This window comes from Prionailurus viverrinus, chromosome A3 (genome assembly GCF_022837055.1).
Source record: "Prionailurus viverrinus isolate Anna chromosome A3, UM_Priviv_1.0, whole genome shotgun sequence".
NCBI lineage: Eukaryota > Metazoa > Chordata > Mammalia > Carnivora > Felidae > Prionailurus > Prionailurus viverrinus.
In genome coordinates, this window is record NC_062563.1 from 125113234 (window position 1) to 125128978 (window position 15745).

A 15745-nucleotide genomic window follows, 5' to 3' on the forward strand; every position below is an offset into this window, starting at 1 on the left:
CTTTGTGCTGGTTTGTGTAAGCCGAACTAAAGGCAGCCTTTCCACTTCCTGTTGTGTTACGCAAACATCAGCACTTACCTCAATGCCAGGTCACCTGGTACAGCCTGTCAGACTTGCTGCAGCCAGGTTAGAGGGATGCCTCCCGCAGCCTTGGTCTCGAGCCAGGGGCTTGATTGGCTGTCCTTGATGGAATTGAATGGTTGCTTGACTCCCTGGGGATGGAACCTTGAGAGCGCATGCCTGTCATTCCCCTGCCTCAGGCTGCCTGGAACTCTTGTGGCATCCCCCAAGTAAGAGCATTAAAACGACAGAGCCTTTGGGGCACCCCGGTGGCTCAGTTGCTTAAGTGTTTGACTCTTGGTTTTGGCTCAGGTCATGATCTCATGGTTTGTGGGTTCGAGCCACACGTCAGGCTTCATGCTGACAGTCCGGAGCCTGCTGTCTGGAACCTGCTTGGTATTCTCTCTCTCTCCTTCTCTCTGCCCCTCCCCTACTTGCTTTGTCTCTCAAAATAAATAAAACCTTAAAAAAAAAACAAAAACAAAAAACAGAGCCTTTAAACTGTGAGGGACTTGAAGGCAAATCCACTGTTTATTCGTGGATATTACTGAAGAGCCAAGACCACACAGCCACGTACCTTCCTGGTGGGAGCTCCAGCCCCCTGACCACTGGCCCAGGAATTCACCCATTACCCCCAGCCTGAGACTGAGTCCGTGCCAGGGTGCCAGCCTCACGACCCTTGTCCACGCGTTCTCCATGTTGGGTGTTAGGGGTGATGGGGTTGCTCAGTTGCAGGGACTGCCAGGTCCCACTGGTCATGTCAACATTTGGGGTGTCGTCGGGGATGTGGGAATAAACCAAGGCCTCCCAGGTGAGACCAGGCAAGGGCCTTGATTCAGAACTGGCCATAGCAAAGGAGGGGTCCACCACCAGGACCTGCATTTAGCAGAAGCTCAAAGGCACGCTGGGAGTAGGAGCGATTCTTGGTGGGAAAAGAGAAGGCACAGGTGTGCCCCGACTGGAGGCTGTTGGCAGGGGAGGCTGCTAACTGGAAAAGGGGCATCCTGCATGCTGGGCGGGTGGTTGGGGGTTTGGTCTCCTGGGCTGGTCGCTGCAGGTGGTGAGACAAAGTTCCGTCTTCCGTATGCTCTGCTGGCTGCCCATTTGTATATTCAGTCTTGCAGGGCCATTTTGGGTGTGGCCAGAGCTGGGTCCTTGCTTTCCACTGGGTGCAGCCAGTGGTGTGGGTGCCATGGCGGGTGAGGGACAGTGTTTGGCCCCAGTGCATAAAGGAGGAATGTCCTCACGCACAAGCCCAGAAGGGAGGGGGAGTCACTGAAGTCCTGGTCCGCCAGGTGGGGCCAGTGGCCTGGACAGTCAGGCTATGGCTGTTGAGAAACAGATCCTTGAGGGTGACTCTGGGGTTACAGCAAATGATGGGTGTTTACCAGGCAGGCCCTGTTTACTTTTTAGGGCCCAGAATGAAGTCTGTTGGGCCGAAACATGACGTGACCCTGGACAGTATCAAGTGCACCTGTGATCACAGGCTTCTGCTGTGCTGTGGGCCAGCCTGCACGTGGGCTCCACATGCAGCTTCCAGAGCATTCCTCGTTCCCATTTAACAGACAAGGAAACAGATGAGGGAAGTGAAATGACTGGCCTGAGGCCGAACATGGGTTCCCTTGCATCCCCCCAACCCCTCCAGTGCTCCTCCCCGGGAACAGAAAGGCCAGAATCTTCCCCAGACCTTTTAGGCTGTGGCCCCAACTTCCCCTCAGACTCTCCTCCTTCACCTTAGCATTTTCACAGGGCTGTTCTCTGCCTGGACACAGCTTTCCTGACCCTGCTCATTCCCCATCCAGTGCTTCCCTGAATCTCCTGTCTGGGAGACACCTGTCCGGTTCATGGGGTGACAGCCTCTCCTCGGTGACCTGCACTGCCCTGATGATTGGGCCACTGTGGAAGCCCTGAGACCTGGTGCTGCTGCAAATAGCATTGTCCCGGAATAAGCTTCACAAAAGTGTATTTATTGGCATTCAGAATTTTCTCTAAATGCAATAGAAACTGAATTTAAAATTAAAAAATGAAAATCACTTTATTTGAAAGCAGGAAAATTGTATGACTAGAGAGGAGATTAATTTCCTTATTTGGTTAAGTGTCACCCTGGCTTTGAAGGTAAGGTAAGTCATGTTGTCTGTGAGTTTTGGCTTCAGAAGGGCCTTCTGTTTAGTCCAGGAGATGCTCCTGTAACTCAAGTGATGCAGGTCCTGGGCAGCAGGTGCCCATCGGTGGTCTGCCCGGGGGGCAGGTGCATCCGGGAACATGGACACGGGCCCCCTTAGTGGCCAGAGGGGAGGCTACTGTCATGCGTCTGTCACTGTCACCAGAACTGCCTGAGCCACGTGAGCAGGGCCGTTAGCCTCAGCGTCTGCCACCTCCATCTCACGTTTGCACCACGTCCGCCCAGAGAGTGCGGCCTGGTCTGGACATCTGTCTTCCATCAGGCACGCAGTGCAGGAGAGCTGATGTCTGTCCACGCACATGCCTGCATGCTACAGGAATGTGCTTCCCCATGCCTGCACCCATCCAGGGAGCCTGCCCCCCCACCTCCCGCCACCCGTGCTGCGCCAGAGCCTGCACAAGTTTAGGTGACCTCCTTTGTGCCCGCCAGGAAGGCAGGAGCAGGTCTGTCCATGGCACACCTCTCTGCTCAGGGCCCAGTTGCCCCATTGCCCCATCCCTGGTGACAGGAGACTAAACTGGTGAAAGGACAGGCGGGGCATCCTTTACTGTGTGGGTGCAGAGGCAGGGCTGGCGGGCGCAGCACAGTGGGGACATGCATCCCACAGACAGCCGGGTGGACGCAGGAGGTGCAGGGGCAGAGCAGGGATGGTGGGGGGCGGGGGCCATGGCCCGTGTGTGCAGCTTGAGTCCGCGCCCACGCGATCTGTGAGTGAAGGAAGAAACCCGGCTTGGAGACTCACCTCACACATGACATTCCTGACCCTGTCCCAGAAGCCAGAAATCTGGTATCATTCTGGATACGCCCCTTCTGCCCACTGATCACCTCATGGTCCACATTTTCTAGGAGCGCTTTTGCCTTCTGATGTTCTCCCTGACCCTGTCCCCTCGTCACACTGCGGCACTCCCCCAGGCCAAGACTGATCGTTTTCGTGGATCATGAGCCAAGCTGCCGTGGGGACCTGGTTCATAGTCATGCCCCTGGCAGACCCCCCACAGCTGGAGGCCTCATTCCCTCTGCCTGGGTCCACATCTACATCGCCTTGCCTCGCCTCCTCTGGGAACCCCCTGAGCTGGGTGGGCTCCTTCCTCTGTGCTCTGCGTGTTCTGGAACTGTTGCTCTGTGTGGTCATGATTGGTTTATATATCTCCGATTTTTAGCTGTGAGCTTCTGGGGACCGTGGCAGGTCTAACTGCCCTGCCCAGGATCTTGCACAAGGGAGGTGTCTAGCCAGTGCTGGGTCACAGAGGGCACTCGGAGTGAATGCCTGAGCTGCTTACAGGGTGGCTGAGGGCAGATGAGGAGACCAGCTGACCTGCCTGCCAGCTCTGGAAGAGTGAAGCTTATATTCTCTGTCTCAGACTGGTGCTGGGAACCACCTCTCTTCACTCTTTCCACTCCTCCTGGGGGAGTAGGCAGAAATAAGTCTGAATAAGAGCTATACTGTCACCAGTGTGTCCATCCATCTATTCATTTGTCCTCTTTCCCCTTCCTTCCTTCCTTGCTTCCATCCATCCATCCATCCATCCATCCATCCCTCCATCCATCCTTCCATTCTTTCAGCCAATATTATTGAGTGTCTGCTCTGGACCGGGCACATTGTGGGTCCCAGAGACTAAAGTTTGGGAGCCAGTGAGAGCAGGCCCCTGGGGCTTTCAGCTGTCAAAGCTCCATATTTCCTCCTTATTCACTGTCTCCCCTGGAGACAGTTGGGGAGAGTTGAGACAGACCGATGGCCTGTGTGGAATAACGGGGTGGAATACAGATGGTCCTCAGCTGAACAGTCGTATGTGCCACAGATTCAGTTAATTTCAGTTCAAGGCAACAAAAGATCGGAAATGTCTTCAGGAAGAAAATACAAGAACATTCATCCAATCTGAGAGGAAAACGAACATAGCAGGAAAGTCAGGCCTAGTTTGTGCTCTCAGAACCAGAAGTAGGTGTAAGGAGGGAAATTGTTGAAATCTGCAGGGCTTCTCCAGACATAATCAGTCACGATTGTTCTCTCGCACTTGCTTTGTTCTTCAGACAGTCCCCTTCCTTCCATGTTCCCTCTGGTTTCTGGTCCACGGGAGGCCTCTTTCCCCTGTGCCGCTGGGGGCCTGTGTGCTGGAGGAGGATTCGGGCTTGATTTCCTAAGGAACTGTTTCAGGGCCTGCTAGTTTCTGAGCAGGGCAGACCTGCGGGCAGTGCCGCAGGTGGCAAGGCCTCAGCCCTGCCCTCCCTGGTCAGGTGCGGATGGGGCACAGGATCCAGGAGCAGGGCCAGCTCAGGGGTGGCTGTCAGGTGATTGAGGGAAGCAGTGGGGCAGAGCCCACAGGCCCCAGGCTCCACAAAACCTCCAACACAGCTTCCTGGGCTGGCCCCAGGGTTCTGACTCAGCAGGTCTCGGCTAGAGCTGTCTCTGGCTGGCCTGCCACGAGGGGCATGGCCTGTCTTTGGTACCCACTTCCCAGGGGTCATTAAAGCTGAACTGGCCCTTCAAGGTGTGTGCCATGGCATGCCTGAAGTTTTCTGGGAAGTATTTGCTGTGAGGAGGGAAGAGGCCAGGCCCCTTTCACCTTGCCCAGCACCACAAGCAGAGCCTGGGGTGGCACCAGAGCAGAGACGAGTCCCAGGTGGCCTGTGACATGAGCCTGTCTGGATGTGCTCAGGATGGAGAGAGAGCAGGGACTGGGGCACGTGGGGCACAGCCCTGCTGCTGAGTCTCTGCTCTCCATCTTGTCCTTGACCTGTGCCACTTTCTCCCAAAGAGCAGTAGGACCGAGCCCCTTATCCTCACCCTATCCCGAATCTCCTTCCTGCTCCTGGGACACCTTGAGGGGCCGAGAGCACAAGACCATGAGGGGGCCTTGGCACTGAGCGTGTAGGTGTGCTCCGTCCTGGGTGTGGGAGCCTCCAGCAGGTGCGTTTGCAGCTTTCATAGCTTCTCCCATCTCAGCTGGAGCCTGAGATTCTACCAGAAGTCCACATCCAGAGCGTGTGGATGGTCGCCTCTGAGCACCCTGCCCTCCAACCCAGCAGATTGTGTGTGTATGGAGGAAACGAGGGAGCATTTACCAAGGCTGCTTTCTGCTGTTCCCCGGGTCCAGGCCCTGAGGTCTGTGTCCAGCCCCCTTTCCAAGGGGCTGTGCAGTGACTCCGAGCCTGGCCCCTGGGAGCATTATGGGCATTGACCCCCGCAGCCTCCAGAAGGAGAGCAGCCTCTCTGACCTGTGACCATGCATACAGGCCTGAGTCCTGGGTAGCCCTTCAGGGCTGGGAGTTGTCTGGCAGTCTGCTGGCTCACTCACTCACCTGCTCCTCCCACACATCCTGACGTCAGTGGTTCCTGGGGCACAGGGCTCAGCCACTTCCAGTAGCAGGGTCTCACGTCTCCACTGTCAGGGCACTGGAAAGTTCCTTCTTGACACGAGCTCAAACTCACCCAGCCTCTGACCAGGCCACCTGCTGGCCATTGGGGCTCTCATGAGAAGTCCTAACCTAGAGCTGTGTCTGATTCCCTAGCTCCAAGAAGCCCAAGAAACGCCCAGAAGTAGCCATGAAGCCCAAACCCTCACCCCGACTCACCATCTTTGATGAGGAGGTGGACACTGAGGAGGGGCTCTTTGGCCCAGCTCCGAAGCTCTCCTCCCCCAAGGGCCCCGCAGAGGACATGCCCCTCAAGGACCGTAAGTAGAGCCTCTGGGTGTTCCCATTCCTCTTGGTGACCCAGCCAGCCTCTGTCAATGGCTTTGGACCTACCACACGGGAGCATGATGGAAATCTCCTCGTTGTCCTGTTTCAACATGGTACAGACTCAGCTTATGGAGATTTTCTGCTGGAGAAATCTAGCCTTGCGCTTTGTGTCCCCATAGCCTGGAACATTCCAGGGCTGTATGTTTATTGTCCTCATCCTGTGGAAGAGGAGGGTGGTCATCTTTATCACTTGAGAAGTATGGGTTGTGATTGGTGCAAAAGCATCTTTGTCATTCCGGGGCCAGGTGTGGCCACTGGCTGGAAAGTAGACACAGCCACCCTAGCTGTGCTGTGACTCTGTACAATTTGGATTGTGATGAGAGATTTTGTGTTGCCTGCATAGACCCCACGGGAGGGTCCTGTGCAGAACTGGAAAGGGGAAAGCCGAGTGGCCTGGGAACTTCTGTATTTGTCCATAGGTCTGATCTTTCCCCATCACACCCAGCTTCTCATTCAGGGTAGAGAGTAGATGCTCCCCATTGATGCAGCCAGCACTTGGTGACCACCCACTGGAGCCAGGCTCTGCTGAGCCTGAGAACTCATGGATGAGAAAGACACAGTCCTGGCCTCAGGACTCCCACAGGAGACCGGACATCCCCTGACAATTGTAGGGCAGCCTCTGAGCACCTGTCCCTTGCTCCCTTCCTGCCCCCACCTGGGCCCATTCCTCTGGTTCTTCTGTGCTCTGCCTTGTCCCTTGCTCACTGTCTCCTGGCTGGGCCAGGCCATCTCCACCCTGTCCCCCTCTGGCAGCTGAGGATGGACCAGGACTTCCTCTGACCACTCTGCTCCTGCCTTCCCCACAGCCCTGAAGTTGTTTGAAGATCCTGATCTCGGCGGCGCTGTCCCCCCGGGTGACCCCTTACTGCTGCCTGCCGCCCATATGAGTGGAGGGCCCACGCCCCACCCGGAGCTGTTCAGGTACCACCTGCCCCCAGCAGTGCTCTGCCTGCTCTGAGAGTACCTGGACGGAGCCAGGGACCCATCTCAGTGTGGGAGCATCTCACCAGCTTCGGCCTCCAAGGAAGGCAGTCTTGGCTCATCAGAGGCAGGAGCCTATGAATGGGTGCCGGCCAGGGGGCAGTGGCAGGGATTGGGGCAGGTGGTGGGGGTGGTCAGCAGCCCAGGGCAGCTCAGCAAGTTCCAGAAAGGACTTCATGAATGCAAGTCTTTTTCCTTTCCTTTTCACACACATACTTAAAAAGTTTATGTGAAGAATAATCAAATTAGGTAGTCGCAAGAGCAAGTGTAGCTGGCATAAATAGGTTTGGGAACAAGTCAAACGGACTCTTGGTAGCTCGCAGCTCTCCCAGAGGGAGGGAGCACAGATGTGCTGGACAGTGGCCGGACCCGGCAGGGTCCCATCAGCAGGTCTCCGAAGAAAGAGTGAGACTTAGTCTGTTCCATGGGGGGCTCCTTCTTCCAGAGTGTGTGCCAGGCGTCAGTGTGTTGGACTTTGCACACTGCCTCAGTCAGTCCTCCAGCCTCCAACATAGGTGCTCTTATCTCCATTTTAGAGAATAGAGTGTGGGAAAGGTGACTGGCCCAAGGCCACAGCTCCCCAGGGACAGAGCCAGGCTCGGAATCCAGCACACCGCCCATGCCCTGTCCTCCCCGTTCCTTCCAAGGACTCTCTAAATACTTGGAGGAGAGGCTGGGAGATCTGCCCCCCACCCTGGGCCAGCAGCTCTCCTTGGACTTCCGAGCATGCCTGGTATTGTGCGTCTCTGTTGGGTCACCTGTGCCCCCCAGAATATGGCTGTGCTCGGCAATTTACAGGAAGCCGAGCCGTCTCTTTCCAAGAACGGTTACATGGAGCCGGGGCATGTGGTTCCGGAAGGCTGTCATCTGCACCCTCGTTAGCAGTCTCGGGCTGTTAGCCCCGTGAATGCCCACCAAACCTGAGTCACAGCGAAGGCCTCTTGTCTGTACATCTCCCCATGGCCCCTGGCATCTGTTCACTGTCATCCTGTGTCCTTACCCCTGACAACCCCGACAGGCTGGGAGAAGCTGGGGTCGTTACATCTTCAGAGGAGAAACTGAGGCACAGGGAAGCAGAGCACTAGAGTCAGCCCCAGGGAGGGTGGCAGGGCCCTGCTGAGTGTGCCTGTATGTTTATTGTCCTCATCCTGTGGAAGAGGAGGGTGGTCATCTTTATCACTTGAGAAGTATGGGTTGTGATTGGTGCAAAAGCATCTTTTGTGCTGAGTGTACCCTGTTCAGGGATGGCTCTGCCATCTCCAGGACCCCATGTGACTCAGGGAGGCCATTGCAGTGTGACTTTCCTGGCACAGCCTATTCTAAGTCCATGACACCAGCACTTCCCGACCCATGTTCTTCAGAACTCCGTGCTCCCTTCAGAGGGGTTCTGTGGCCAGACAGCTGGGCAGTACCGGTGTTAAGCAGGACTCTGTGGGCATGAGTGGGAAATACCATGTAGCATTTCACATTCTTGTTGGTCCCTGGGACTTTTTCCTCTGTGGTGTCTCTTGGCGTCCCACAGAGCACTCTGGGAGCCACTGCTTTAGAAAACGTGAGTCCTGCAGCCCTGCCTTCACTCTGCCAGACGTCTGGTGACAGAGAACTGACTTTTTGAGAGCGGGAGCCATGTTTTCTTCTGCTTTGTGCTGGCTCCGTGACTATCCAGGCAGTGATCAGGGTTCCTGATAGCAAACTTCTTAAACCTCATTCATTCACTGATGGCATCACCCATCCGTTCATTCTGTCACGGCCGTCAGCTAGCACAAAGTGGCACGGAGTGGCGTGCCCAGCAGGATGCGGATAAGCCCCCAGTTCCCTCTTGCTGTGCAGCCACACCAGTGGGAGGCTTCCAGGTGTGGTCTTTAACCAAGGCCTGTCCTCTGCAGGGGCCTGGGGAGGAGAGGTGGGACTGGGGTCTTCAGAACTCCCCACAGCCTCTCCGTGGTTGACCTTGCACTAGCAGGGCCTGGAAGAGAAGAAAGCTGAACCGTGCCTTAGTGGAACATATTTCTAGCCGTGACTCAGGGAGCCCACGAGGAAAGGGGTGCCCCTGCAGCCACCTGTCGTCCGAGTGTGACTGCTACCTCAGAGAAGCTTCTGATCAGTTCTGAGGGTATGGATAATTCAGTCCCTCTGAGCTTTTCCTGGGCTCCAGCCTCCTGTGGAAGATGCAGGGAGAACCGGCACCTGCCCCAGGAGGGTGCTGCCTGCAGGGAGCCGGGGCACGTGTGAGCTGAGGTTGTCAGGAGCTGCCTGCCTTGGGTTACACTTCTTGGCATCACCTCAAACCCGGGACAGCTGCCTCTCTTTGAAGGCCTGGCTTGGGCTGGTCCCTCTGGGTCTGGGCTGGGAGGACACCTTTTGCTCAACTTGTCTGCCATCCACAGAAGCTCTGAATTCTCCCTTCGGGGTGTGTCCCCCACCATGGGAGGCTGACCCAGGAAGCAGGCAGGGTGACCCAGAGCTCCTTTGGCAGCTGGTACTTGGCAGGCAGCCCCTCCAGGGGACGGTTGTGCCGGGCGCTCCACGCTCAGACAGGCCTCTTGGTAGCCCTGCTGATGTCTGAGCTGGATCCCATTTACAGATGAGGAGACTGAGGACCAGGGAAGTAGAGGTGATGAAGTGGACCTGAGGCCCCTGATGGAGTAGCAGGAGCAGGATGGGACTGTGCTGTGGGCGCAGTGCTGTGCTTCTGGGTACACAGTGGCTCTGCAGCCCTGCTGGGTGATGCCACCATCACCATCCTACAGATGAGGACACCGAAACGTGGAGAAGCCAAGTGGCCTATGCAAGCCCCCCACCCCAACCTGGGCCTTCTGCCTCCTGCACCTGTGCCCTCCCTCCCTGACCCCAGCCTGGCCGAATGAGGCTTGTTGAGATATCCCGAGACACTTGGCCCAGGTGTGGGCCGCACCCGTCTGGATATTTCTGCTGGTCGGTGGCTGAAGAAGCATGTAAAGGGCCAGGAACCCTCATTTAGGAATTCAAACATCGGCCCTTGGATTTCAATGGGAATTTTCCATGTAACTCCATGAAAGCCCCCAGGACAAGTGTTACCAGACCCTCCCCCCCCCCCCCCAAACCTGGGTCTCCTGCTGTGGTTCCAGATCAGACCGAACAGTGCACAGCTTCCCCCAGAGGGCAGGCTAGAGGCTGCTGTGCCCCTGGGAACGGGAGGAGAGCGTGCTGTCCTCCCTCTGCCCGGCCGAAAGGAGAGTGTGAAAGCACTGGTCAGGGCATTCTTCCTTAGCATCTTGTGGAAGCGAGAACGTCCCTGAAATGACCTCATCCAGCCCCTCACCAATTGGGAAATGAGGCCCAGGGAGGGGAGGAGACCTGTCGGTCACTTACCTTGCAGTTCTTGCTTTGGGTCTTCTCTGAATCACTTTGTCCCAGATGGGACTGTCATCTGTCAAGGGACAGAAAAGTGGACAGCAAGTGTCCTGGAGCCTGACCCAGGGAGAATTCCGAGGGGACACAGGTGTGTGGAGGTTATCACAGAGTCCCAAGGGAAAAGAGGACTCCCTGAGGAGGCAAGAGGGGTCTGGGTCAGGTCCTTAGAGGCAAAAGGTCCAGCAAGTGTCACCTGAAGGGCCTTGGGGGCCTGTGGCCTCAGCGTAAGGAGGGATCCTCCACCCTGGAGAAACCCCAACCTGGGAGGGCTTCATTGCATTGGTGCCCCAGGAGGGCAGACACACCCAAGAGACCCACCCATCCCCAGGCCAAGTCTTGTTCCTTCACAAGCTGGCCATGGGCCCCAAGCAAAGCCCTTTATCTCTGTACTTCAGCTTTCATATCTGGAAAATGGGGCTAATACCTGCTACCAAACAGTGCCTTGTGATTATTCAGTGAGTTAATGAATGTGGAAATGCCTGGAATGTGGAAATGCCTGGCCTCAGTAGGTATTCAGCACAATGTTGATTGGATGGGTGGGTGGGTAGTGGATGGATTGAATGGGTCTTGCATTATGCATCTGGTCTCCAGAAAGTGAGTTCCTCCACCAGGAGCTGGCAGCAGGAGCTCCCTCAGGCAAAGAGGGCAGAACCAGGTTGTGGCGTGCTTTTCTTAACTGCCATCTGGTACCTGGGGCTGGTCCTGTGTGACCATCACACTGCTGTGGGCTTTAGTCCCACCCAGCGATGGCTGTCAGCTCCCGGGCCATGGTGGCTCTAACCCTCAGTAGGCTGTCTGGCACCCGTGTGGCCCTCAGTGGGCACCATGGATGGGCAGCCCCACCCCACAGTGGTCAGAGCCCCTTATTTATTCTTTCTCTGGCTGAACTTGGCCTAGATAAGGGCTCAACTTCTGACGTCTGACGCCTTGGTTCTGACTCAGGCACTGTCACACGCTGTCATCTCAGGCGGGTAGCTTGGCCTCCTGGGGCTTGAACATCCACATCTGCTGGGTGGAGATCAGCCGTGCCCCTAAAGGGTTTGGGGATAAAACAAGATAATATGTCCAAAGTGCCTGGCACAGAGCAGGCGCTCTGTATCTGGCAGCTGTTGCTATTATTTCTTGAGAGGTTGAAGGACAAGCCACCTACAGGGCCATCGTCTAGAGGGGGACCACCTGAAAAGGAGGCCCAGAGGCTGCCAAGGGGCTGGCTCTGCTCCGGCTGTGTTGTGCAGGTGCAGGGAAGGAGAAGCCTCCCCTCAGTCCTCCCCCGGGGGCAGGATGGGGGAAGGCCAGGTTGGGGCGGGGCCTGGGCACAGTCCCCAGGGGTGCCTTGGGCCTTGCTCCCTTTGCGGGAGATTCTATTCAGGGCTTCCCCCTCTGGTTCCTTAGAGTTGAAGAAGACTTGGACCAGATTCTGAACCTGGGGGCCGAGCCCAAGCCCCAGCCTAAGCCCAGACCACCAGTGGCAGCTAAGCCAGCGCTACCCAGAAAGCCAGCTGTGCCCCCCAAAGCGGGCCTGCCTGAGGCTGTGGCGGAGCAGCGAAAGCAGCAGCAGCAGATTCAAGCCATGGACGAGATGGACATCTTGCAGTATATCCGGGACCATGATGCACCTGGCCAGGCCACCCCCAGCCTCTTCTGACCCTCCCACCCTGTGCTGGCCCTGGGCTGGCAGAGCCTCTCCCCTGCAGGGATGTGGTGAGGTGGGCACATGCCCTGCTGGGGTGGGACCTCTATTCCCAAGGGAGGGGGGTGGCCGCCCAGGTCACAGGACCCCTGTACTACTACCTTGTTCCTTTTTTGTTTTGTCTGGAGTGTCAGAGAACCCTGTGGGGCACAGAGAGAGAGGTCACCATAGGAATTGGAGCCCAAATTGTCTCAGCCATGTGGCTATGGAGGGAGAGCTAACCAGCTCAGCCCCCAGGATGAAGGGAGACCAGAGGGGCTCCAGGAAACTGTATCCACTGCATAGTGGGGAGGGTCTGCCCAGCCTGGGGGGAGGGGGTGGAGTCCCTGGGATGTATGGCTCCTGGGGACCTGTAGGCTCTGAGAAGGTCCCCAGGGGATGGGTGCTGAGTGGGTGCCGGGAAGAGCTCTTGGTTGGGCAGGGTGTCCCCAACCCTGGGCTGGCTCTGGTCACCAGGTGCTAATAAGCAGCATGGAAACTTCCCATGTTTCCAACTTGAGGGAGACCTGAAGCCCAGCCCTGCCTCTCAAGCCTGACAAGCCGCTGGTCTCCCTCCCTCCTCCTTTCCCAGGGAAGGCCTAGCCACACATTGGCCTTTTTGGGCCTCTGGCCCCATGGCCAGTATCCAGCTTTGCAGCTCTGAGCAGAATGGTCATAGCATCCTCTAGCGCTCTGCCTGGGCCTGCAGCTGGGGTGTTCTACTCCCAGTGGGCCTTGGCAGGATGCTCTTGGCTGCCACTTCGAGCACTCTGTCCAGTGGCACATGCGGCCAGGCCTCCCCTGTCCCCCAGATCTGGACATGCTCACTGGCCTTTCAGCAGTCGGGGCCGCCTTTCCAGGGAGAAGGAGCCCTGTGCCGGAGCAGGGCCAGTGCCTTAGACTTCTCCTGGATGCCCCACACCCCGGCACGCGGGTCTGCGCATGGCACAGCGCTCAGGAAATTCTCAGTGAATGATCTTTAATAGAGCAAAGAATCTCTTTTTTGATATATTCTTTGTGTCCAGAACTAGTTTTTAACGAAACACAGTTTTTAATGAAACACAACCACTGTTGTCCCTTGGCTTTTCCTGCTTGACAGAGACATTGGAAGGGGGTTTGGGGCTAGGCCCCCAAACGCTTTCCTGATCAGGGCCAACAGCCAGCCCTGAGGGAGGCCCCCTGGCCAAGCTGGATTCTTGCCACCTTCAGAGTCTCTAGAACCCTGCTTCTGTGCTGTGCCTGGTCCTGCAGGGCAGTGGGGGGGGGGGGGGGGGGGGTAGGGAGGGAGCACTCCCTCTGCCCTGTGCTGTGTCTCATGTACCCTGGCACCCTCATCAGCTGTCCAGTCTGAGAAGACTGCCCTTCTCCAGCCTGGGCCAGAGCTACAGGAAATCGGCACTTGTGAGGTCTGAGAGCTGAATGCCTTCTCCTCTGGCCTCACCGGGCCTCCAAGGCCGCTCTCCCCAGGGCCCGGCACTGGCCCCGGTGGCTGCACTTCCCTTTCACTGCCAGACCTCCACGTCCCCACCCCAGAAGGCCTCGGAAGGAGTGAGTGCCGACGTGAGGGCTGCCTCTCTGTTCCCTCTCCTGTGCCAGCTCCCCACTCACCACCTCCCACCAGCTGTGGCATAGGGGCAGAGGGCTCAGCTGGCAGGTGCCTGGAGCCCTTGGGGGCTGACCCGCTGGAAAGGGTCACAGATGGAACCTGCCATTGTGGTATGGGTGGTGTGGGTTCATCCACTGTGTCTGGTGCTGCCTAGACACTTATGAAGATGTGCACGTCCCCCGTAATGATGCTCAAACTGGCTGGTTCTCCACCATGGGTCTGTGACCTACTGGTGAATTGATGACACCCAGTAATCCAATAAAGTTCATGTCAGTGACTCATTCCAACTGGTGTCTTTTTCTGTGCCTGGGCTGAGGGGGAACAATGTGGGGGAGGGCATCTATTAACAGTGAGCTCAAGGGAAGCTGTCCTTGAAGGACCCTGGGGTCTGCCACAGCTCCACTTAGCCCTCCAGGCTGCTGCCTGGTAGGGCGAGTTGAGGCCAGAGGGAAGATTCCACTGTGTAAACTGAGCCAGAGGGACTAGAAGCCCAGGCCCTGTAGGGGTCATTGAGTCAGTCACTGGCCAGCCAGGACTCTTGAAACAGTTTGGAAAGAAGACCCTTCCCTTCTCCAGACTTACTATCTCAGAGTGGGGACTGGCCCAGGTTTGGACTGGTCTCAGGCCCTTTACTCTCTGATATCACACAGCCCTACCAAATAAACCCCTCCATCCATACACAAGCCTGTCCTGGCCCCCACACTCCTGCCTGAGCTCAGATTCTGAAGTGCTGCTTTGTGTCTGGGCCCCAGAGGTCCTGGGCAGCTGCCTCTGTGACACTGACAGTGGCTGGAGAACTAGATATGGGTCCCCAGGAGCCAGGGAGGCCCCAAGCAGGGACAGCCTGTGGGCCAACATTGGCCTCCCCACACTGCTTGGTTTTGGATCTCATAGCCAAGCTTGAATTGGGGTCTTGGCTCCCAGGAATAAACAGTTGGGCTCTTCTGAGAAGGAGCCCACAGCCAAGAGCCCGCAGCCGAGAGCTCACGTACAGAGAAAACCGAGAAGTCGAGGTTGGGGCAGCAGCCTTTGTTAGGAAGCCCCTGTGAGCCCTGCGGACAGGATGTGCTGTCTGTGGCAGGGGCCCCGCTCCCTTCCTGCATTGTTCCTCTCAGGAAGCCAGGAGCTCAGTTCTTCTGGAAAGTCCCCATTCTAGCTCCTGTCCCAGCCAGGCCATGCAATGGGGCTGACTGGAAAGTGCCCACCTTCTGAGCTCTGGTGTCCCGTGATCATGTCCCTGCGACTCTCTAGAACTCACCTGGCCTCCACGTGCACGGTGGGGGGGCTGCCTGCAGCTCAAGTCCTCATACTGGATGCATCAAGACAGCACAAGTCCAGCCTCTCTTCGGGGCCCTCTGGCCTTAATGCCCAGCTGCCATCGTGGATGGCACTTGATACACTCTGTGTGGAGATTAAACACCCACTGTTAGGCTTTGGTTTGTCTCTGCCCCTGGAATCTGCAGGGAAGCCTCGTGTGGAAAACCATGTTCATTCGGTTCTCCGGCTCCCCAAGTGTCCAGCTGAGCAAATCCTGGGGAAAAGAGAAGGGCAGTGGAGCTGCTCTCCCTGGCAAGGCGGCCCCGGCCAGGCAGCAGGCGCCTCCCAGTGCTGCTGGGTCTTTGCTGTCCAGAGCGGGCACAGTCAACACTCAGAGGCTTTTTGAATGGCTGACCTTTCAGTGGCCAGTTTTGGATGCAAACTCTGACCACTCCAAACCATTCCCTGTCAATCCCCTGAGGCCTCGGGGTGGGGATAACTGATGAAGGACCCTTAGAGAAATCAGCCATCCGGCTCTGGGCATGGAAGGGTCTAGGTTTCAGTCTAGCTCAGCTGTGTGACACCCTCCCACCCCGTAGCCCACAGTGCCGAGTGAAGGGGCCAGGTAGACTGACTTCCTCTTCGTGCTGAAGGAGATTCCATAGGCTGGTCAGACTCTAGCTCATCGCAGAGGGACCCCTGCCCAGGACGAGCTGGACGCTAATGGGAAATGGCAGGCTGTTGGATGGGTGGTCAGGAGGCACCGGCACCCTCAGCCCAGTGCCCAGTGCGCAGCGCCCAGCGCCCAACCTGGGCACTGAGCACAGATGGCAGGTGCTGTGCTCCATACAACATGGTG

The 15745-nt window shown here is 57.1% G+C and overlaps 1 protein-coding gene across 1 annotated transcript in view; it reads left to right on the forward strand.

Moving 5' to 3' along the window:
* HS1BP3 (HCLS1 binding protein 3) overlaps positions 1 to 13916 on the forward strand; it is a 31045-nt gene extending 17129 nt beyond the window's left edge. Inside the window, exons 5-7 of the mRNA XM_047853457.1 lie at positions 5750 to 5913; positions 6787 to 6901; positions 11747 to 13916. Coding sequence (XP_047709413.1) covers positions 5750 to 5913; positions 6787 to 6901; positions 11747 to 11999 — 532 coding nt within the window. The 3' untranslated portion in view covers positions 12000 to 13916. The remainder of the gene's footprint in view (positions 1 to 5749; positions 5914 to 6786; positions 6902 to 11746) is intronic.
* Positions 13917 to 15745: the final 1829 nt, after the last annotated feature.